Here is a 22,872-nt window from a genome sequence, read left to right on the forward strand (position 1 = left end):
CCACCAAATCGGACCCAGAGTGACCCGGCCCACCAAATCGGACCCAGAGTGACCCGGGCCACCAAATCGGACCCAGAGTGACCTGGCCCACCAAATCGGACCCAGAGTGACCCGGCCCACTAAATCGGACCCAGAGTGGCCTCAACCCTGAGGGGCTACAACTACCAAACCAGCGCCTGAGGGGCACCCAAGTGTGAAAGTCTTGCTGGGGCAGCCCGGGCACCATTCCAAAGCACTATCTGTAGTTCCTTCAGGAAATACCCATCTAGTTATAGTGCTTTGGAACAAAGCACTATACTGTTATTCCACCGTGGTAAACTTCTTCTTATTCTTATTATTCAGTCCGCACGTAATGCGGCCCGAACCGCTAAACTCACAGACTCCAGTGAGGTGTCATTTCGAAGCCAGCGTTCCTGAGAGGTGTGCTAAGTATTTTTCGTGTCGATCGGATTTGTAGTTTTTGCGCAATTTGTGTTTGAAAAAAGTCTCTCAATGCGTTTCAATGGAGAAATTTTCCTATACGTTTATAATGGGCTGGTTTCTGAGGCAATTTCTAAAAATAACTGCCACCTGGCTGATTAGCTCATTGATATGCGCAGTCAGACACAGTTACTATGCCAACTCCTATGAAATCTACATCAGCTCACCAGGTCACAAGTTTTGTCAGATAATATCAGCTCTTAAAGTGACAGTACAGCACAATTCCAAACCACTATCCGTAGTCTTATGATTATTAGACTGTGGCCCGATTCTAACTCATCGGGTATTCTAGAATATGCATGTCCACGTAGTATATTGCACAGCCACGCAGTATACAGTGCAGAGCCGTGCAGTACACAGCGCAGAGCCGCGCAGTACACAGCGCAGAGCCGCGCAGTATAAAGCGCAGAGCCGCGCAGTACACAGCGCAGAGCCGCGCAGTACACAGCGCAGAGCCGTGCAGTACACAGCACAGAGCCGCGCAGTATAAAGCGCAGAGCCGTGCAGTACACAGCGCAGAGCCGCGCAGTACACAGCGCAGAGCCGTGCAGTACACAGCGCAGAGCCGCGCAGTATAAAGCGCAGAGCCGTGCAGTACACAGCGCAGAGCCGCACAGTACACAGCGCAGAGCCGCGCAGTACACAGCGCAGAGCCGCGCAGTATAAAGCGCAGAGCCGCGCAGTACACAGCGCAGAGCCGCGCAGTACACAGCGCAGAGCCATGCAGTACACAGCGCAGAGCCGCGCAGTTTAAAGCGCAGAGCCGTGCAGTACACAGCGCAGAGCCGCGCAGTACACAGCGCAGAGCCGTGCAGTACACAGCGCAGAGCCGCGCAGTATAAAGCGCAGAGCCATGCAGTACACAGCGCAGAGCCGCGCAGTACACAGCACAGAGCCGTGCAGTACACAGCGCAGAGCCGCGCAGTATAAAGCGCAGATCCGCGCAGTATAAAGCGCAGAGCCGCGCAGTACACAGCGCAGAGCCGCGCAGTACACAGCGCAGAGCCATGCAGTACACAGCGCAGAGCCGCGCAGTATAAAGCGCAGAGCCGTGCAGTACACAGCGCAGAGCCGCGCAGTACACAGCGCAGAGCCGTGCAGTACACAGCGCAGAGCCGCGCAGTATAAAGCGCAGAGCCGCACAGTATAAAGCGGAGAGCCGCGCAGTACACAGCGCAGAGCCGAGCAGTACACAGCGCAGAGCCGCGCAGTAGACAGCGCAGAGCCGTGCAGTACAGAGCGCAGAGCCGCACAGTATAAAGCGCAGAGCCGCGCAGTATACCGCGCAGAGCCGTGCAGTACACAGCGCAGAGCCGCGCAGTACACAGCGCAGAGCCGCGCAGTACACAGCGCAGAGCCGCGCAGTACACAGCGCAGAGCCGAGCAGTACACAGCGCAGAGCCGCGCAGTACACAGCGCAGAGCCGCGCAGTACACAGCGCAGAGCCGCGCAGTATACAGCGCAGAGCTGCGCAGTACACAGCGCAGAGCCGCGCAGTACAGAGCGCAGAGCCGCACAGTATAAAGTGCAGAGCCGCGCAGTACACAGCGCAGAGCCGCGCAGTACACAGCGCAGAGCCGCGCAGTACACAGTGCAGAGCCGCACAGTACACAGCACAGAGCCGCGCAGTACACAGCGCAGAGCCACCCAGTATACAGCGCAGAGCCGCGCAGTACGCAGCGTAGAGCCACGCAGTATGCAGCGCAGAGCCGCGCAGTATACAGCGCTGAGCCGCGTAGTATACAGCGCAGAGCCCCGCAGTATACAGTGCAGAGCCCCGCAGTATGCAGCGCAGACACGCGCAGTACACAGCACGGACACGCGCAGTACACAGCGCAGAGCCGCGCAGTACACAGCGCAGAGCCGCGTAGTATACAGCGAAGAGCCACGCAGTATATAGCGCAGAGCCGCGCAGTACAAAGCGCAGAGCTGCGCAGAGCTGCGCAGTATACAGCGCAGAGCCGCGCAGTATACAGCGCAGAACGCGCAGTACACAGTGCAGAGCCGCGCAGTACACAGCGCAGAGCCGTGCAGTACACAGCGCAGAGCCGCGCAGTACACAGCGCAGAGCCACGCAGTATACAGCGCAGAGCCGCGTAGTATACAGCGCAGAGCCACGCAGTATACAGCGCAGAGCCACGCAGTATACAGCACAGAGCCACGCAGTATACAGCGCAGAGCCACGTAGTTATACTGCCCAGTCACGTAGTATATTGTCCAGTCACATAGTATACTGCATATCCCTGTTAAAAAAAAAAAGAATTAAAATAAAAAAGTTACATACTCACCTCCTGGAGCGGCCGGTATCTGATGGTTGTTGCACCTCCTAGAGCGGCCGGTACACGATGCTTGTTGCACCTGGAGTGGCCGGTACCCGATGCTTGTTGCGCGCTCCGGTCCCAAGAGTGCATTGCGGTCTCACGAGATGATGACGTAGCGGTGTTGTGAGACAGAAAGACGGAAGTGCCCTTAGATAATTAGATAGTAGATTACCCCGCTCACCAATTCGGAACCCGAGAGGCCCGGCCCACCAAATCGGACCCCGAGGGGCCCGGCCCACCAAATCGGACCCAGAGTGACCCCGCCCCCTAAATCAGACCCAGAGTGACCCCGCCCACCAAATCGGACCCAGAGTGGCTCCGCCCACCAAATCGGACCCAGAGTGACCCCTTCCACCAAATCAGACCCAGAGTGACCCCTTCCACCAAATCGGACCCAGAGTGACCCCTTCCACCAAATCGGGCCCAGAGTGACCCCGCCCACCAAATCGGACCCAGAGTGACCCCACCCACCAAATCGGACCCTGAGGTGCCCAGCCCACCAAATCAGACCCTGAGGTGCCCAGCCCACCAAATCGGACCGAGTGACCCCACCCACCAAATTGGTCCCTAAGGTGCCCCGCCCACCAAATCGGACCCAGAGTGGCTCCGCCCACCGAATCGGACCCAGAGTGTCCGCGCCCACAGAATCGGACCAAAAGTGACCCCGCCCACCGAATCGGACCTAGATTTACCCCGCCCACAAAATCAGACCCAGATTGACCCAACCCACCAAATCGGACCGCCTGAGGGGCACCCAAGTGTGAAAGTCTTGCAGGGGCAGCCCGGGCACCATTCCAAAGCACTATCTGTAGTTCCTTCAGGAAATACCCATCTAGTTCTTATTATTATTCAGTCCGCACATAATGCGGCCCGAACCGCTTCACTCACAGACTCCAGTGAGGTGTCATTTCGAAGCCAGCGTCCCCAAGAGGTGTGCTAAGTATTTTTCGTGTCGATCGGATTTGTAGTTTTGGCGCAATTTGCGTTTGAAAATGTTTTTTCCCCTCATTGTAATGCATTTCAATAGGGAAATTTTCCCATAGGTTATAATGGCCGGGTTTCTGAGGCAATTTGAAATGTACCTGCCACTTGCCACCTGGCTGATTAGCTCATTGATATGCGCAGTCAGGCCCAGTTACTATGCCAACGCCTGCGAACTGTACATGACCATACCAGCACAGTTTTGCCAGATAATATCAGCTCTTAAAGTGATAGCACAGCACAATTTCAAAGCACTATCTGTAGTCTTATTATAATTATTGCCCCGCTCGCCAAATCGGACCCACAGTGGCGCCTCCCGCCAAATCGGACCCAGAGTGGCGCCGCCCGCCAAATCGGACCAAGAGTGGCGCCGAACGCCAAATCGGACCCAGAGTGGCGCCGCCTGCCAAATCGGACCCGGAGTGGCGCCGCCTGCCAAATCGGACCCGGAGTGGCGCCGCCCGCCAAATCGGACCCGGAGTGGCGCCGCCCGCCAAATCGGACCCGGAGTGGCGCCGCCCGCCAAATCGGACCCGGAGTGGCGCCGCCCGCCAAATTGGACCCGGAGTGGCGCCGCCCGCCAAATCGGACCCGGAGTGGCGCCGCCCGCCAGAGTGGCGCCGCCCGCCAAATCGGATCCAGAGTGGCGCCGAACGCCAAATCGGACCCAGAGTGGCGCCGCCCGCCAAATCGGACCCAGAGTGGCGCCGCCCGCCAAATCGGACCCAGAGTGGCGCCGCCCGCCAAATCGGACCCAGAGTGGCGCCGAACGCCAAATCGGACCCAGAGTGGCGCCGAACGCCAAATCGGACCCAGAGTGGCGCCGCCCGCCAAATCGGACCCAGAGTGGCGCCGCCCGCCAAATCGGACCCAGAGTGGCGCCGCCCGCCAAATCAGACCCAGAGTGGCGCCGCCCGCCAAATCGGACCCAGAGTAACGCCGCCCGCCAAATCGGACCCAGAATGGCGCCGCCCGTCCAAATCGGACCCAGAGTGGCGCCGCCCGCCAAATCGGACCTGGAGTGGCGGCGCCCGCCAAATCGGACCCGGAGTGGCGCCGCCCGCCAGAGTGGCGCCGCCCGCCAAATCGGACCCAGAGTGACGCCGCCCGCCAAATCGGACCCAGAGTGGCGCCGCCCGCCAAATCGGACCCAGAGTGGCGCCGCCCGCCAAATCGGACCCAGAGTGGCGCCGCCCGCCAAATCGGACCCAGAGTGGCGCCGCCCGCCAAATCGGACCCAGAGTGGCGCCGCCCGCCAAATCGGACCCAGAGTGGCGCCGAACGCCAAATCGGACCCAGAGTGGCGCCGCCCGCCGCCCGCCAAATCGGATCCAGAGTGGCACCGCCCGCCAAATCAGACCCAGAGTGACGCCGCCCGCCAAATCAGACCCAGAGTGGCGCCGCCCGCCAAATCGGACCCAGAGTGGCGCCGCCCGCCAAATCGGACCCAGAGTGGCGCCGCCCGCCGCCCGCCAAATCGGATCCAGAGTGGCACCGCCCGCCAAATCGGATCCAGAGTGACGCCGCCCGCCAAATCAGACCCAGAGTGGCGCCGCCCGCCAAATCGGACCCAGAGTGGCGCCGCCCGCCAAATCGGACCCAGAGTGGCGTCGCCCGCCAAATCGGACCCAGAGTGGCGCCGCCCGCCAAATCGGACCCAGAGTGGCGCCGCCCGCCAAATCGGACCCAGAGTGGCGCCACCCGCCAAATTGGACCCAGAGTGGCGCCACCCGCCAAATCAGACCCAGAGTGGCGCCGCCCGCCAAATCGGACCCGGAGTGGCGCCGCCCGCCAAATCGGACCCGGAGTGGCGCCGCCCGCCAAATCGGACCCAGAGTGGCGCCGCCCGCCAAATCGGACCCGGAGTGGCGCCGCCCGCCAGAGTGGCGCCGCCCGCCAAATCGGACCCGGAGTGGCGCCGCCCGCCAAATCGGACCCGGAATGGCGCCGCCCGCCAAATCGGACCTGGAGTGGTGCCGCTCACCAAATCGGACCCGGAGTGGCGCCGCCTGACAAATCGGTTCCGGAGTGGCGCCGCCTGCCAAATCGGACCCAGAGTGGCGCCGCCCGCCAAATCGGACCCAGAGTGGCTACAACTACCAAAACAGCGCCTGAGGGGCACCCAAGTGTGAAAGTCTTGCTGGGACAACCCGGGCACCATTCCAAAGCACTATCTGTAGTTCCTTCAGGAAATACCCATCTAGTTATTATTTTTTTTTTTTTTATAGAATGAGAATGAATTATTAGTATTATCATTTCATTGCTCTAATAACAATATGTCGTAATACCACATTGCAGAATAACTTAAAGGTACAATATGAAGTCCACATAATAAAGATTTATTAGGTCTACGCAGTACATTAAAGCTGCTGGGCAGCTTCAAAATGCTATTAACCTGCAAATCAACCCCATATCTGAAGGTCATTAGCCTTATATTTACATGACAGGTTGCATTTAAGTAAAATTTAAAGAAATAAACACTTTTAACAATTTGCTCTTCTTGGGTATTTTGTCTTCCTATAAACTTTCAGTTGATGCTGTCCAAAAATCTACTCCTTCTGATCCACCCATATACATGCACATTCGGAATGGTCAAGCATGCATGTGCTTTGAATATTGAGAAAAAACATGGGCAAAGATGTTTCATATTCCTTCAGAGCATGAGGCATGGAAATTCAATATGCCCAATCCTTTCCTACAGATGAACACATAGATTAATATCACTTCAAATTCTTGCAAACCAAATCTAAAAAATTTCAGAATCTGAAACTTTTGGGACTCAATATGCAAAAAATTCAACAGCAAAGTGGCCATCCAATTTAAATTTGCTGTCTTCTTTTGAGGTCTGGGTAGAGCTTAAAAATTATACTCACCTTTCATAGTCATCCTGGCATAGCTCTCCAATCCCCCATGCTGGTTTATGTCTCTTCCAATGCTTCTTTCCTTAACTGTGACCTGTAATTGACCTCACCTTACGCAATCACATATTGGATGACTCACATCATAGCCGTCAATTACATTCTCTGCCCTACATGCTGAATAGGAATGCAGAGGTACGAGTAGGACAGTTGTGGCATAAGGACATGCTAGGGCCTAGGACAGGTGAATATTATAGAATGTTTATGTAATAATGTTTTTATCCCCTTCTTTCCCTTCTGTTTATAATGTTTTAGGGTGTGGATAGACCTCAGAGCATCTTTTAACATCTTTACAAATCTACAAGAAATTAATTTGAAGATATTCATGCACCTTCAATCAGGGTAAAGTCAAAAAGTTTCCATACATACAATAGTTGACCACAATCCCACCGGAATAGGCAGGTTTGGAAGACTCAAAAGTGGCACTAATCTAAGTTCCCTGCACCTAGTGTCATACTTACCAGCCGCCATCTTCATCTGTTATCACCACCATTCAGATTAGTCTGCTGCAGTTTGTGATCTGCCAGATCGCTTCAGGGTTTGGTGGGCAAGCTGGAAGTCACAGTTCAATTTAAGTCTATGAGAGTAACAATGAGATTGTCATAGATTTGTGACCGTTATCTCTGAATTCCGGTCAGTCAGAAGTTGCGGCGATGGCGGAATGGGATCAGAGTGGCACTGGGAAAAGCTGAAGACAGCACCTGGTAAGTATAATACTAGACTCGGAACTTAGATTAGTGACACCTGTCATGGTTCCCAATGGCAAGGGAACGTAAGAAACATATAAATAACGAACGAGCTCTCGGGTGATGGAAACTCGAGTTGACCGTGAGCTAAATCTACCACACAACTAATAGTAGCCAGGGAGCATACCTACGGCTTCCTAAATGCCACGCGCCAGCCGGAGGACTAACTAAGCCTGGTAGAGGAAGAAACAGACCTGGCTTACCTCTAGGGAAATACCCCAAAAGATGATAGCAGCCCCCCACATGTAATAACGGTGAAATAAGAGGAAAAGACATACACAGTATGAAAGTAGATTTAGCAAAGAGAGGTCCACTTACTAGATAGCAGAAGGATACAAAAGAGGACTTCACGGTCAACTGAAAACCCTTTCAAAAACCATCCTGAAATTACTTTAAGACTCCTGTGTCAACTCATGACACAGGAGTGGCAATTTCAGCCCGCAAGAGCTTCCAGCTACAGAGAATTACAAAAACTGCAAACTGGACTAAGATACAAAACAAAAGGACAAAGTCCACTTAGCTGATCAGCAGACTAGTAGCAGGAACATGCAACCGAAGGCTCTGGTTACAATGATGACCGGCAAGGAAATGACTGGAGAGCAAGGCTAAATAGGAAACTCCCAAACGCTGATGGAAGCAGGTGAACAGAAGCAGCAAAGTGCAAACAAGTCACCAGTACCACCAGCAACCACCAGGGGAGCCCAAAAAGCGGATACACAACAGACACCCCTCCAGTGCTGCAATAAAAAACAAATGCTGGAGTGCTGATTTCAATTTTTACTATCATAATTTCATCATAATAGCAATTATGAAAATAAATACGATAAACTACAAAGGCAAGTGGCAGTATAAAAAGTCTGAAATTTCTATGACAACTGTTATGATCTGGTGGCCTAGGAGCAGCATGAAACGTACTCTAGAGAAGGTGGTACCTGTACTGACTGCAGACCCTGAACTTAACACCGCAACTAGAAGTAGCCGTGGAATGTACCTAACACTCCCTAGACATCTCGACACAGCCGGAGGACTAAATACCCCTAGAGATAGAAAAGGGAAAACTATCTTGCCTCAGAGAAAATCCCCAAAGGATAGACAGCCCCCCACAAATATTGACTGTGAGAGGAGAGGGAAATAACATACGCAGACTGAAATCAGGATTTAGCAAAGGAGGCCACTCTAGCTAAATAGAAAGGATAGGACAGAGTACTATGCGGTCAGTATTAAAACACTAGAAAATATCCACCACAGAAAATACAAAATCTCCACATCTAACTAAAGATATGGAGGGTATATCTGCATCTCCAGAGATACCAGCTTGGCTGAACAAATCCTTATGCAGACCAAGCTGGACAAGACAAAAACATGGAAAAGAACTGAACAATAAAGCCCACAGCATGTGGACTGCAAAAAACAAAGCCAGAACTTATCTTTGTTGAAATGAACAGCAAAGCAGGAGAGACCAGGCAGGGATGTGAATCCTCCAGGAACAATGGACAACTGGCACTGACTAAAGGGTCAAGCAAGACTAAATAGCCCAGTCAAAATTGCAATAAGTGGACACACCTGATGAATGCAGCGATCCAAAGACAGCAGTGCTACCACTTATAACCACCGGAGGGAGCCCAAGAGCAGAATTCACAACAGATAACATGTACATAGGGTTACTGTGGCTGATATTTAGGACCTGATTTTCCTTCAAGATTCCAAAGTAAAAGCTTTAGGAGATACTGTGTTGATTTCCCAAGAAGGAATATGACCCCATATTTGACAATAAATATATTCATAATACATATATATTGATCCATAATACAACATTGTGCATGAGTTCTCACTGACATAGTAGGCAAGAGGTTGCTACTGTCAAAATTTCTAAATTAGAAATCGTCAGCAGATCCATCTAGTTTACCTTTTATAATTGACTTTTCTCTCTTTAAGTAGGTGGAAGTGCGTGGACCATATCTCCTGACACTGCACTTCTCATATCGCTGCTCACCCTTAAACGTCTTTTGTTATTAACAAGAAATGCAAAGTGGTTTAAATTCCTAGCACTGTCATGTCGAATACCAAGAACATTAATCTGATTTAATAATTATTTGCTATCCCTGTGCCAAGTTGGCTCGGGTTTTTCGACTATTTTTGGAAACAAGTAGATGCAGCTTATACCGAGAAGAAGAATCTGCTGTGTACAGCATCTGCCTGTGGAAAGTGTAGCTTGAAGTTTATGTTTTTTATTATTAATATTTTTCATTCTGAGACCTCTGGCACAGAATTTACCACTGAAATTATTGGGAGCAAGAAATGTGTTATAAGAAAACAATAACAATGATAAAAACGCAATAATGATAGCATCCAGCATTACATAGTTCACGCAATGCTGCCTGCTCATCTTCTCTACTGCCTTCGATAGGTAACTGCTTGCTCCTTACAGAAACTGCAATCATTTATTAAACATCGAGACTATTTTTTTTTTTTTTTAATAAACCCTGTGCTTCTTGTAAAGATACTGTACGCTCACATGCTATTGTTTCTTAAGGTAATGATCCTTAAACTGATGTAAGAGCAAGAAATGATCATGCAATGTTAAACAGACCATGGTACATATAAAACATGATGAAAGCATATCATTGGCCTCACTGGTTAGCGTACTTTCCTATTTAAATGGGTTTATAATTTAGATTTGGGAAGTTTACCAAGAAAAATACACCAGAATTCTATTTATATTTGTACCCCCCCCCCAAAAAAAAAAAAAAAAAACAGACAAAAATAGCTTGTATAGCTTGTGCCAGATTTATTGTGCTTAAAGGTGCCCATACACCAATATGCCAAATTCTTGTTCTGCCAACAGATATCTCTCCTGATTTCCCCATACACATGGACATTTTGCTTCATATGTTTTCAATGGGAAGAGTAGAGAAATGTGATGATAGATGTACCTGGCAGAAAATTAAGTCCACAGGGACAATTTAAGCTGCTGGTCCTTCTCTCCCATGACACCATCTGATTGACCAATATCCAATCTGCCAGATATCCATGAGTTCCACCAATTTTAATCTAATATTGGGAGCATTTAGACACTTTTGGTCCGATTCATCAAAGCTTTCACACCAGAATTCTGGAGTAAAAGCTATGAAAGGTCACAAGATTGAGGCGCAACTTGGAGTTACACCTAAATTCTGCAATTTTTTTGGTCTTTTCACACCTGTTTCTTCCAGTGTGATGCCACAGCTCGACTAATTCATGATGAGCTTTGGTGTTCCGTACTCCCAAATCTTCCTGCAGTCTCTGACTGGATTGAGATTGCTAGCGTAGCACACGGAGGTGGATTCCACTTATCAGATGCTCCAGATTCATGAAGAAGCATGCATTTCTTCATGAATCAAGAGTGTCTGACTCCCCTCATCTCATCAAGACCACCGAGAACTATGGAAAATTGATAGAAAAGTGGTGTGATCTACAGAAAAGGTGGACAACTTATTGGGGTTGTCTCAAGATCTTCAGCCTGCTTGACAATTTCCTTGCATCGTTGGCCAAAACTGAACTTGGCATCATCTGAGGAGCACAGTACCATTGAAGCTCTTAAAAACTGGGATCTAACATTGCACTCCAGAGACCAGGCTAGCTTTAGAGCAGCGCTTAAAAACTCTATTAGAAAAAGCTAGCAAGCACAGCACATGTTTGTCCACTGCACTACACTGCAATTGTGGCTAATAACCTAGGCAATGAGACATAAGCAATACAATAAAAAATTCAGACCAGAGAGATGATAAAAACAATGATAAATGATAAAAACAATGAACATATGCACCACAATGTAATAACAACTTGGTGTTCACATATTCAGACTTTTGAGTTTCTTCTAAGTGATTTACGTTTGTAAAGACCAGAAGCGGTTTAAAAAAGTGACCTGGCCGTTCTTCAGGTGGCCTCCACTTGGAAGCCATTCGCTATTTTATACATACAAGTGCAAAAATATTGCTATGAAAAAAGACGATGAAAAAGAAGACTAAAAAATGGTGTAGGAAAAACACTACAGGCATTTTCCTGACTTGGCTTCTGCTTGCAAAACTTGGAGAGCACAACAGCATGGAAAATACGTCACATGCCCTTAATTGCAAATTTTGCAACTTTGCATTTTTACCCACGTAAGAAGATGAGAATAACTTTTTAAAATTGAATGTGCTAAAATTTTAAAGTGTCTAATATGACCAGTAAGATTCACCAGATTTGCCACACCGCATAAGCCACTGAGATAATATACAGTAATTTAGCACATTTTATGGTTGCTTGCTCTTGTTTCCAGCTAGAAAAATGTGATTCAATGTTAATTCATCTGCTCTACAGTATTTTTTTTAAGAATTATGAATCTGATTGATATTTTTTATTTTCTTGGGAGAGGTCACAGGACAATTTTTTGAAACAGTGATCTAAATCCCTTAATCCCTTAGTGCTATTTGATATACATATCCATTATGAGCACAGGTCCCTTAGTACTACATCATGGATATACACAGCATATCATGCATATCAGTGTATTCTGTGAGCACCACTTTCCCCTAGAACCGCCCAGCTCAATGTGAGCCACGCTGTTATAGAAGGAGACTGGAGAGATGTGACCAGGACAGGAGGTGGCGGGGAGAGGAGCAGTGCGGGCAGTGGAGCGGTGAGGTAAGTATCAGCGGTGAGCGGCGACCAGCGATGCTAAATCACCGCTCACTGCCACCAGTCTCCTCTTTAATGACACCTTCCCTTTAAGGCTCCATTAAGTGATACTGCTCATAAACGGTAGCACCATTAGGTGCTGCTCAGGTTTCTACAGCTTCACATGTGACAACATTCTGTTTTTCTAACATTCTTCAATAAAGTGTGTTGACACCGCTCCAAGAAGCGAGCATATGTTTTAGCTTGTGCCCAGATTAAACTTGGCTAGAGGCAATGTTGGGCTACATCTGTACCTCAAGAAAATATTTATTATAGACACTGACAGAGTCCACAAGGAAAATGTGTGCACAATAATGGCAGATGCCAAGAGATATTTTTGCATTTGTGCGATGCCAGAGATGGAGAATCAGGTTGCTATTTTTGCTGATGTATACAATGAATAAGCCAATGTTGTATGACAATATTTGTCTGTATATGTAATGCTCCTGTCTGCAAACATTCCTACCAGACATCTTAATTTATACCTGCCTGCCAGTACGGTTTATTAGCATATGATTTACCGAGAAATATGGAAAGATTGCAGAATGAGACAACAGCGAAGTTCCTTTAGTCTGTGACTCGCTTACGATGGGACCTCTCTATGATTTTGACAGTAGAGCTCGGTGTAAATGTGAATTTCAAAGCCACAAAATGTTAACCTATCAGAGGAAACAACGAAGAATAAAAATGTTTTTGCTGTCAGCCTCAAAATCCTCTGCCTCTAATGCCACTAATATCTGCGGTGTATAAGGAGTTTGGCTCACAGCTGTATTTTTTTCAGATATTACATAACTATATAGATATTTTACATTTTCATTTTCAAGACAAACTTGTGGTAGTTGCTACATCAGGGCCCAATGGGTTAATAAAATCATTGCCTACATAAGGAGGTGCATTAAAAAAGTAAAAAAAAAAATTATACTCACCTGCTTTTTTCCTTGGACGTCCAGCTCCTTTACTCTTGTTGTCCTGCTGGTCTTATTGAAGTGTCCCAAAGTGATGACAGCAGCAACTGAAACCAATTGCTGGCCACAGTGCTAACATGTCCACAGTGCTACTATCTCAGAGGGCAGCCGGCGCTCTGTCCCTGCCTTGGGTACGGGAGGGCAGCCGGCGCTCTGTCCCTGCCTTGGGTGCGGGAGGGCAGCCGGTGCTCTGTCCTTGCCTTAGGCGTGGGAGGGCTGCCGGCACTCTGTCCCTGCCATGGGAAGCAGGCCTAGCCTGATAAACAACTAACAACCTTCTCCTGAATGCACACAGAGAACTCAATGGTGAAGGAAGGAGAACTGCCTCACACAACACATAAGGTGGGAATAAACATTTTATTCTTATTATGTTCATACATGATGACTGTTCAAACTAAGTCCCGCTCCTCGGTGCTTCACGGTGCAGCAAGTCCTTTATATACTCCTCCCCACTTGCTTGATTTCTCTCAATCTCCACCTCCTCTTCTTTGATTGACAGCTCTGGTTTCATAGCGCCAGGTAAGAAGGAAGGTGTTTTTATAAATGATTAGCCCCTATAGATTGTAAGCTTGCGAGCAGGGCCCTCATTCCTATTGGTACCTATTTTGAACTGTGATCTTTGTTATGCCGTAATGTCTATTGACTGTACAAATCCCCTCTATAATTTGTAAAGCGCTGCGGAATATGTTGGCGCCATATAAATAAAATTATTATTATTATTATTATTATAGTGATTAAGGCCGAGGTCACACTTGCGAGTGCAATGCGAGAAACTCACGTGAGTCTCTCGCCTCAATTCTCGGCACTGCCTCTGGCACTCAGGACCGGAGCGGTTAGCTGCATAGAAATACAGTACAGACCAAAAGTTTGGACACACCTTTTCATTTAAAGATTTTTCTGTATTTTCATGACTATGAAAATTGTAAATTCACACTGAAGGCATCAAAACTATGAATTAACACATGTGGAATTATATACTTAACAAAAAAGTGTGAAACAACTGAAATTATGTCTTATATTCTAGGTTCTTCAAAGTAGCCACCTTTTGCTGTGGTGACTGCTTTGCACACTCTTGGCATTCTCTTGATGAGCTTCAAGAGGTAGTCACCGGGAATGGGCTTCCAACAATCTTGAAGGAGTTCCCAGAGATGCTTAGCACTTGTTGGCCCTTTTGCCTTCACTCTGCGGTCCAGCTCACCCAAAACATCTCGATTGGATTCAGGTCTGGTGAATGTGGAGGCCAGGTCATCTGGCGTAGCACCCCATCACTCTCCTTCTTCAAATAGCCCATACACAGCCTGTAGGTGTGTTTGGGGTCATTTTGGTCTGTACTGTACATACAGTCGCACACTCTGGTCCCAAGTAGCAGTGGCAGTGCCGAGAATTGAGGCGAGAGACTCTTACGAGTTTCTCGCATTGCACTCGCAAGTGTGACACCTAAAAATGAGCCAATCTGACGATTCACCAAATCTTGCAGATTTTAACAGGAAAACCAATTTGATGAAAATTTATTCTATGTGCATTGAATGTACCTTACTATACTCAGTGGTCTGAAGAGACCCCAGGCCATAATACATGGAAAATATAGAAAAGAAATTACTCAGGTCATTGCTCACATCCACTGCTCACTGTTTTGCATATGGTCCTCAGCGCATCTTCCTACTGACACTGCTCACTACAACTTATCTTTAGGCTGTGGCTTCCCATCGCATCTCTTCATGGACCTAGTTGCGTATGAAAGTTTCTTCATGCATAGAGACATACTGGGCCACGGTCGTGTACTTTAGACCAGCAAGAAGATGCACCACAGACCGTACAGGCAAGAGCAAGCTGCAGAAGTGGCTGGAGATATGAGCACTGGTGAGGTGAGTAATTTTTTACTGGTCCTGGCATAATGAAATGGTGGTCGGCCTTTATTTTACTGAATTTGCACTGAGCAAATTACAAAAAATCTGTATTCTGTAAAATACAAATTTTTATAAATCTCAAGTGGAGTTCAATACAACTCGAGTAGTGAGTGACTGATCGGCACTACATGACTTGCTGATAGTGCAAAATGGCTGGAAGAACAACGGAGGGGTGGTGCCTGAATAGCAAATAAATTAGCTTGTGAGAATGTCATTTTATTTTTTTAATGCATCCCCTGATTTATGTCTCTTTAAAATATGTATACATATATATTTTGGACAATCCATTAAAGCAACTCCAAGGCTGAGAAGACATTTCTGCACTTATGTAATAGCTGATTTCTGAATCCTGACAGTGAAGAATAGGTAAACTCTTAAGATTCCCCATCATTGTCAGCTACAGCGGTAAGTGATTTGCATACTGGCAATCATGTTCTGACTAGCTTCTTTTCCTGCCCTTGCAATGTTCTAATGAAAGAAGTGTATGAGAAGCTAGTCGACCCATGACTGCTACCATACAAATCGTATTCTTGCAGTCACATAACTACCAGTTGAGCTGACAATAGAGGAAGTCTAGACATTGCCAGGATCTGGCAATCTTCAGGAATGTAGATTGATTGCAGAAATGTATACTTGGCCTGAAAAATACCTTAAAATTGGAACCCCTCCAACATTATCACAATTTAAGCTAATAGTGGAATCAAATGCACCCATCTGTCAATAGATGTGGTGGAGACTCCACTAGTTAAAGAATTAAAGCATAAAAGAAAAAAATATAAAAAATATAAAAATCCCTTCTCTTAAAGGAAAATACTCCTGAACTATCGAAAAATGAAAAAGAATACTTCTATAAAACTATGTATTACAGGTAAAAAATGCAACCTTACTACCATTAAAACATAAGCCACCTATAAATGAGATACTGTAGCCAGATGCTCATCTGACAATTATTTCTCATGGCCCCACCTATGCATGCATGCTTGGTTCAGTTAAGTGTACATGTTTATTTTAGTAGGAATAAGGAAAAAAGCTTCTGCCTGCCACTAGTAGTACGTTGGCCCAAATTCATCAAAGTGATTACACCTGAATTCTGGTGTAAATAACTTAGAAAAACTGTAGATTTCTCCGCAAAATGTGGAATTGCAATACAATTTTTTGACTTTTGTAGTTTTCACGTCAGTTTCTCCCAGCTTCGTCAAAATGGGCAGAAAAGGGCTGTGATAGGGCCGTAACGGGGTGTAATGCAACAACTCATTTTAAGAGGCAGACGCCTTTTAGTGAATCAGGAGTATCTGACTCCATTATACCCCTCATCAAGACTTTCATGAATAATGCTGGTCTTGATTATCCAAAGACCTTTATCTCCAGATGAAATCTTTGCCTTATCCTTATGAAATTATCAAGTCCAAGTGATTTTGATCTTATGTGTATGACTAAGTTTGGATTCTCCTGGAATAGGTATTAGTTATATTTTGCTACTCAGAGTTAACCAATAAGGATATAGATGATTATTAATTGCATTATTTAATAAACGCAGGGGCGGACATACAATTGGTGCAACCTGTGCAGCCGCAAAAGGGTCCAAGAGGTAAAGGGCCAACTTCTACCTCCAAAGCTCTTGGAATTGTGCATTATGATGAGCTATTGAACTGCAAAGGGACCATCAGTGAGTAAAAGTAGAAGTAAATAAAAATATTAATTTATGGTCTAATAACCATAGAATTAAAAACTCATAATTATACCCTTTTTCTCCTTAATGTGTTTTTTTTTTTTTTTTTTTTATAAAGATGGAAAATGCATTTACTTTTCATACACTGCATTTAATAACAATCAAGAAATTCAGAATGAAGACAAAGTGTGTCAAAGAGTCTATAGGCCAATACTTGAGACCGTCTCGAGAGCTCTCCATGGAGAATAGGGTCAATAAGCATCAGTGTAATTATGATGATTTACAGTGGGGGAAGTAGGGGTTGGATTTGTATTGGATTACATTCATTTACATTCTTTCCAAATGTCATAGACATTATCGGTTAATATCCCCAGTGTTTGAACTTTTACTACTGCTATTATAAGAAAAGATTTTCTTTCATGTGCCCTCAGCTTCTTAGCAGCAAGTGGCCATTTATTATCATTGCAAATATTTAATTTGTGTCTGCGATGAGCTAATAAGAATTAGTACATCAAATAGAAAATTGGTCTTACAGATATTTCAGCATTGGCAGATTCCAGAAAGCATCTTGATCAATGTATTCAAGACTGTTTGCTTTTTCAATTCTTCTAAAAAGACAAGAAGAGACATGGATATGCATTTTAGTTTTATATCATCTCCAATTTCCCCCCCATATTGACGTAAACATTGTTAAGCTTGTGAGGGTCAACTTGGTTTCATCAACCACAGACACCTCCAAAGTTTTTGCATGAACTTCCTGTGGATCTGATGAACATCTTCTGACTGTAGCACTGAACATCGAGCACTGCAAGTAGTGATCTTTGCTCCTATACTTTAGTCCATTTTTAAGGTACCGTTCTATACAGTTTTATGCAATAAACTCGAGGAAAACTAAATGATTTTTAAAGAGAACCTGTCACATCCGAAAACGTTATTAACCTGCAGATATCGGGTTAATCAGCATTATGAAGGTGTCCAGCAGCTGTACTGCACCCAGGAGAAACTTAACTTTATTTTTCCTTGGAGCCGCCAGCTTTCAGTCATGCAGGCATGCATACAGCATCAACAGTCATCACCCAGAGCACTGTGAGCCGCAGTTGTAAGCACATGCCGGCACTTTGACTGACAGCAAATTCAGCGAGCCGATCTGGCATCAGTCGATCATCCCTTCGGCGGATATTAGCTACTCACAAATGGCACCCTTACAAAATCCAGCTGCTGCAGCATCTCAACAAGGATGACCCAGATCGGCGTGCTGAATATGTAGAATGGGCAAAACAAAAATTGGAACAGGACCCTCAGTTTACACAGAACATTATGTTCAGTGATGAGGCAAACTTTTTTGGGTGGGCCATTTATATGGATACACCTAAATAACATGGGAATGGTGACAGCGTAGGGTGTCTTGCATTGAAATCTGCTGCAATGACCCGGGTACTGTGTTCACCAGATATCAACACAATTTCTATCCGCTCTTCATGTGTTAACCTCTGTGACATGTCAATGGCTGTAAACAAACATGAACTTGTAAATAACTCATGAAATAATATATTTACGTTAAAACCAAGCACACCATTGTCTTTCTTGTGAAATTCTTAATAAGTTTCATGTGTCACATGACCCTCTTCCCATTGGAAAAAATAAAGTTGGATCCAAAATGGCCAACTTTAAAATGTCCGCCATGGTCACCACTAAGGTTGAGCGAAACGGATTGGACATTTTCAAAAATTGCCGACTTTCGGCAAAGTCGGGTTTTCATGAAACCCGACCCGATCCCAGTGTGGGATCGGCCATGCTGTCGGCGATCTTCGCGCCAAAGTCGCGTTTTGTATGATGCTTTCAGTGCCATTTCTCAGCCAATGAAGGTAGATGCAGAGTGTGGGCAGCGTAATGACATAGGTCTCGGTCCCCACCATCTTTGAGAAGGGCATGACAGTGATTGGCTTGCTTTCTGTGGTGTCACAGGGGCTATAAAGGGGCGTGCATGCCGACCGCCATCTTACTTCTGCCGATCTGAGCATAGGGAGAGGTTGCTGCAGCTTCGTCAGAAGCAGGGATATTGTTAGAGAGGAAATATTAACCCCCAAACTGCTTGTGCTGTAGCGATTTCCACTGTCCAACACCACCTTCTCTTTGCAGGGACAGTAGAGGCTAGATTTCTGTGCATCAGCTCTGTAGCTTATCAGGCTCCCTGATAGCTGCATTGCTGTTTGTACGCCGCTGTGCAAACCAACTGCTTTTTTAAAAGCAAAAGTCCTGTTGCTGCTGTCTGCACAGTTCTATTGTTTATTTGTCCACACTTTTGTGTGCAGCAGTCCTTTTTATTGCTGGCTGCCATACTTGTCCTGAGATCATTGTAGGGAGATTGTTATTGTAGTACAGTCCCTTTATACAGTATATATATATATATCTTCCAGCCACTTTCTGCCACTTATACTGTGTAGTGTAATACAGTGGGCCTGTTTTTTATTTGCAGCAGTCTCCCACACATAAATAGGGAGATTTATATTGCCACTAAGTGCATCTGCGTCAGTTCTGTTTGGCGTATATCTGCCAGCCAGTTTCTGCCACTTATACTGTGTAGTGTAAAACAGTGAGCCTGTTTTTTATTTGCAGCAGTCTCCCACACATAAAAAGGGAGATTTATATTGCCACTAAGTGCATCTGCGTCCGTTCTCTTTGGCGAATATCTGCCAGCCACTTTCTGCCACTTATACTGTGTAGTGTAAAACAGTGGGCCTGTTTTTTATTTGCAGCAGTCTCCCACACAAAAAAAGGGAGATTTATATTGCCACTAATTGCATCTGCGTCAGTTCTGTTTGGCGTATATCTGCCAGCCACTTTCTGCCACTTATACTGTGTAGTGTAATACAGTGGGCCTGAATTTTGCAGCAGTCTCCCACACATACAAAGGGAGATTTGTATTGCCACTAAGTGCATCTGTGTCCGTTCTGTTTGGCGTATAGCTGCCAGCCACTTTCTGCCACATACACTGTGTAGTGTAATACAGTGGGCCTAATTTTTGCAGCAGTCTCCCACACATATAGAAAGGGAGATTTAAATTCACAACAAGTTTATATACACCTTCTACCTTGTTTTACAGTACCATATAACGGTTGTTAGTTTGGTTACATTTTCCCAAGAATGAGGAAGTTTGGTGGAAGAGGTCGTGGCCGTGGGCGGTCATTGCCAGCTGGTAATGACGGTGGTGGTGGTGGTGGAGCATCTGGTGGTAGTGGGAAAAGCAAAATAGCACCTAAGGCTCGAGTTGTCGAGCCAGCGTCATTGTCTGGCTACACAAGGCCTCGAACGCTCCCTTTTCTGGGAGTAGGAAAACCGCTTTTAAAACTGGAGCAGCAGGAAAAAGTTTTGGCTTTCCTTGCTGACTCAGCCTCTAGCTCTTTCGCCTCCTCTTCGGAAAGTTCAAAATTTAAAAGCAGCGAGTCGTCAGTGGATGCTCCCGGTGAGGAACACGTCGCTTCCTTGTGTCCTTCACCCAGAACAACAGTGAAGGATGCGTCAGGCGACACAACAGGTTACTCCATGGAGCTCTTTACACATACCGTGCCTGGGTTAGAAAGGGAAATTGTTAACAGGCCATTACAAGATGAATCGGACATGGAGTGCACAGATGCACAGCCGCAGCTAGATTATTATGCTGTTCCATTGACTCAGATCACAACATTGCCCTCGCAGTGTACTGAGCCAGAACCTGACCCTGATGAGACTATGGTGCCCCATCCCGAACACTATAGCACCTTACACGGTGACACAGAGTAAGGTGCACAGGACATTGAAGAGGAGGTGATAGATGACCCAGTTGTTGACCCCGATTGGCAGCCATTGGGGGAACAGGGTGCCGCTGGCAGTAGCTCTGAAGCGGAGGAGTATGAGCCGCAGCAGGCATCAACATCGCAACAGCTTTCATCTGGCAGGCCCGTGTCTGGCAAAAACCATGTGTCAAAACCAAAAACAGTTTTAGGACAGCGTGGCCATCCGGTGACAGTAGCACAGCGTGCAATGCCAGAAAAGGTATTCGATAGTGGGAAGACTGCAGTCTGGCATTTTTTTAACCAAGATCCGAATGATCAGTGCAAAGTTATCTGTAAGAAATGCTCAAGGACCTTTAGCAGAGGGCAGCCCACGGTCTAGGAAACAGTTGGCTGTAGGCGTTCGACACCCCTCCTCCTCCTCCTCCATCAGAAGTGAAAGCTCGTCGACAGAACGCAGTCGCACGACCACTCCATCCGCAGCTGCCAGTGTTGCACACGAGGTGTCCCATTATGAAACAGCTAGTGGTAAGCGTCAGCAGGCTGTGTTGGAAATGAAGTGTTTGGGCGACAACAGACACACCGCGGAAGTTCTGGCCGAGTTCTTGCAGCAAGAAACTCATTCATGGCTGGGCAGTGTACATCTTGAGGCAGGCAAGGTAGTCAGTGATAACGGAAGGAATTTTATGGCTGCCATAGCCCTTTCAGAACTGAAACACATACCTTGCCTGGCTCACACCTTGAACCTGGTGGTGTAGTGCTTCCTGAAAAGTTATGCGGGATTACCAGCCCTGCTCCTGAAGGTGCGAAGACTTTGCTCACACATCCGCCGGAGCCCGTACACTCCAGCTGTATGCAGAACCATCAGCGATCGTTGAAGCTTCCCCAGCACCGCCTAATAATCGATGTTGCAACAAGGTGGAACTCCACACTGCACATGCTTCAGAGGCTGTGCGAACAGAGGCGTGCTGTAATTTATTTGTGGGAGGATACACATACACGGGCGGGCAGTTGGATGGCAGACATGGAGTTGTCAGGTGTGCAGTGGTCAAAGCTACAAGACCTCTGTCAAGTCCTTCAGTGTTTTGAGGAATGCACATGGCTGGTAAGTGCAGACGACGCCATCATAAGCATGAGCATCCCACTAATGCGTCTGCTGATGCAAAGTTTGACGCACATTAAGGAGCAGGCGTCTGCAGCAGAGGATGAGGGAAGTCTTCATGACAGTCAGCCATTGTCTGCTCAGGGAACTCTCCTGGACGAGGTGGCAGACGAAGAGGAGGAGGAGGAGGAGGATGATGGGGATGAATATTTATGGGAGGAGGAATCTTCTCAGGGGCAATAGAAACTGGTGGCATTGCAAGGTCAGGTACAGGGTTTTTAAGGGAGACAAGTGATGTTGATTTGCCAGAAAGTGCTCCTCAACCCAGCACAAGCAGTGATTTGACACTTGGAACATTAGTCCACATGGCTGATTATGCCTTGCGTATCCTAAAAAGGGACCCCCGAATTATCAAAATGATGACCGATGACGATTACTGGTTGGCCTGCCTCCTGGATCCAGGTTATAAAGGGAAATTGCAAAATATCATGCCACATGAGAACCTTGAGCAAATATTGGCTTCCAAACAAGCAACTCTTGTAGACCGTTTGGTTCAGGCATTCCCAGCACAGAGCGGCGGTGATGGTTCTCACACGAGCTGCAGGGGGCAACATGGCAGAGGTGTTAGAGGTGCACAAATCAGAAGTGGCATTGGACAGAGGGGTTTTATGACCAGGTTGTGGAGTAATTTCGCAATGACCACAGACACGACAGGTACTGCTGCATCAATTCAAAGTGACAGGAGACAACATTTGTCCAGTATGGTTACAAACTATTTTTCCTCCCTTATCGATGTTCTCCCTCACACGTCATTCCCCTTTGATTGCTGGGCATGTAAAATAGACACCTGGCCTGAATTGGCAGAATATGCACTACAGGAGCTCGCTTGCCCAGCTGCTAGTGTGCTATCAGAAAGAGTATTCAGTGCTGCTGGTTCAATACTGTCCGAAAAAAGGACTCGTCTGGCTATCCAAAATGTTGATGATCTAACCTTCATTAAAATGAACCAATCATGGATTTCTAATTATTTTGCCCCACCTTCCCCTGCTGACACGTAGCTTTCCTGTAAAAAGGTCTTGCTTTCGGCCTCCTCTTACTGACTGCTCCAATTCCTCCATTTGCAGCTGCTGAATGTCCACCATAGGCCATTTTTACACCTCCCCCCACGGGCCCGTGGTCACCACTTGGCGCAAGCAGCCGTGCGAGTGCCGTTTGCCTGGACAGGTGGGTGTGCCCACTTTTGACCGACGGCACTGGCACAGGGTCCCTCATAGTACAATGAAGTGTCTCTGGCGGTGGTGGTGCACACCCAACG

The 22,872-nt window shown here is 47.0% G+C and overlaps 1 protein-coding gene across 6 annotated transcripts in view; it reads right to left on the reverse strand.

Annotated features, from left to right (window-relative positions):
- Positions 1-22,872, reverse strand: part of FSHR (follicle stimulating hormone receptor) — a 489,167-nt gene that overhangs the window by 299,936 nt on the left and 166,359 nt on the right. For 5 of the 6 annotated variants that reach the window (XM_077282458.1, XM_077282455.1, XM_077282454.1 and 2 more), the window contains one exon: positions 17,219-17,293. The exons of the other annotated variant lie outside the window; for it this stretch is intronic. In XM_077282458.1, the coding sequence (XP_077138573.1) occupies positions 17,219-17,293 (75 nt within the window). The remainder of the gene's footprint in view (positions 1-17,218; positions 17,294-22,872) is intronic. 6 annotated transcript variants of the gene reach the window in all.

This window comes from Ranitomeya variabilis, chromosome 2, assembly GCF_051348905.1.
Source record: "Ranitomeya variabilis isolate aRanVar5 chromosome 2, aRanVar5.hap1, whole genome shotgun sequence".
Taxonomy (NCBI): domain Eukaryota; kingdom Metazoa; phylum Chordata; class Amphibia; order Anura; family Dendrobatidae; genus Ranitomeya; species Ranitomeya variabilis.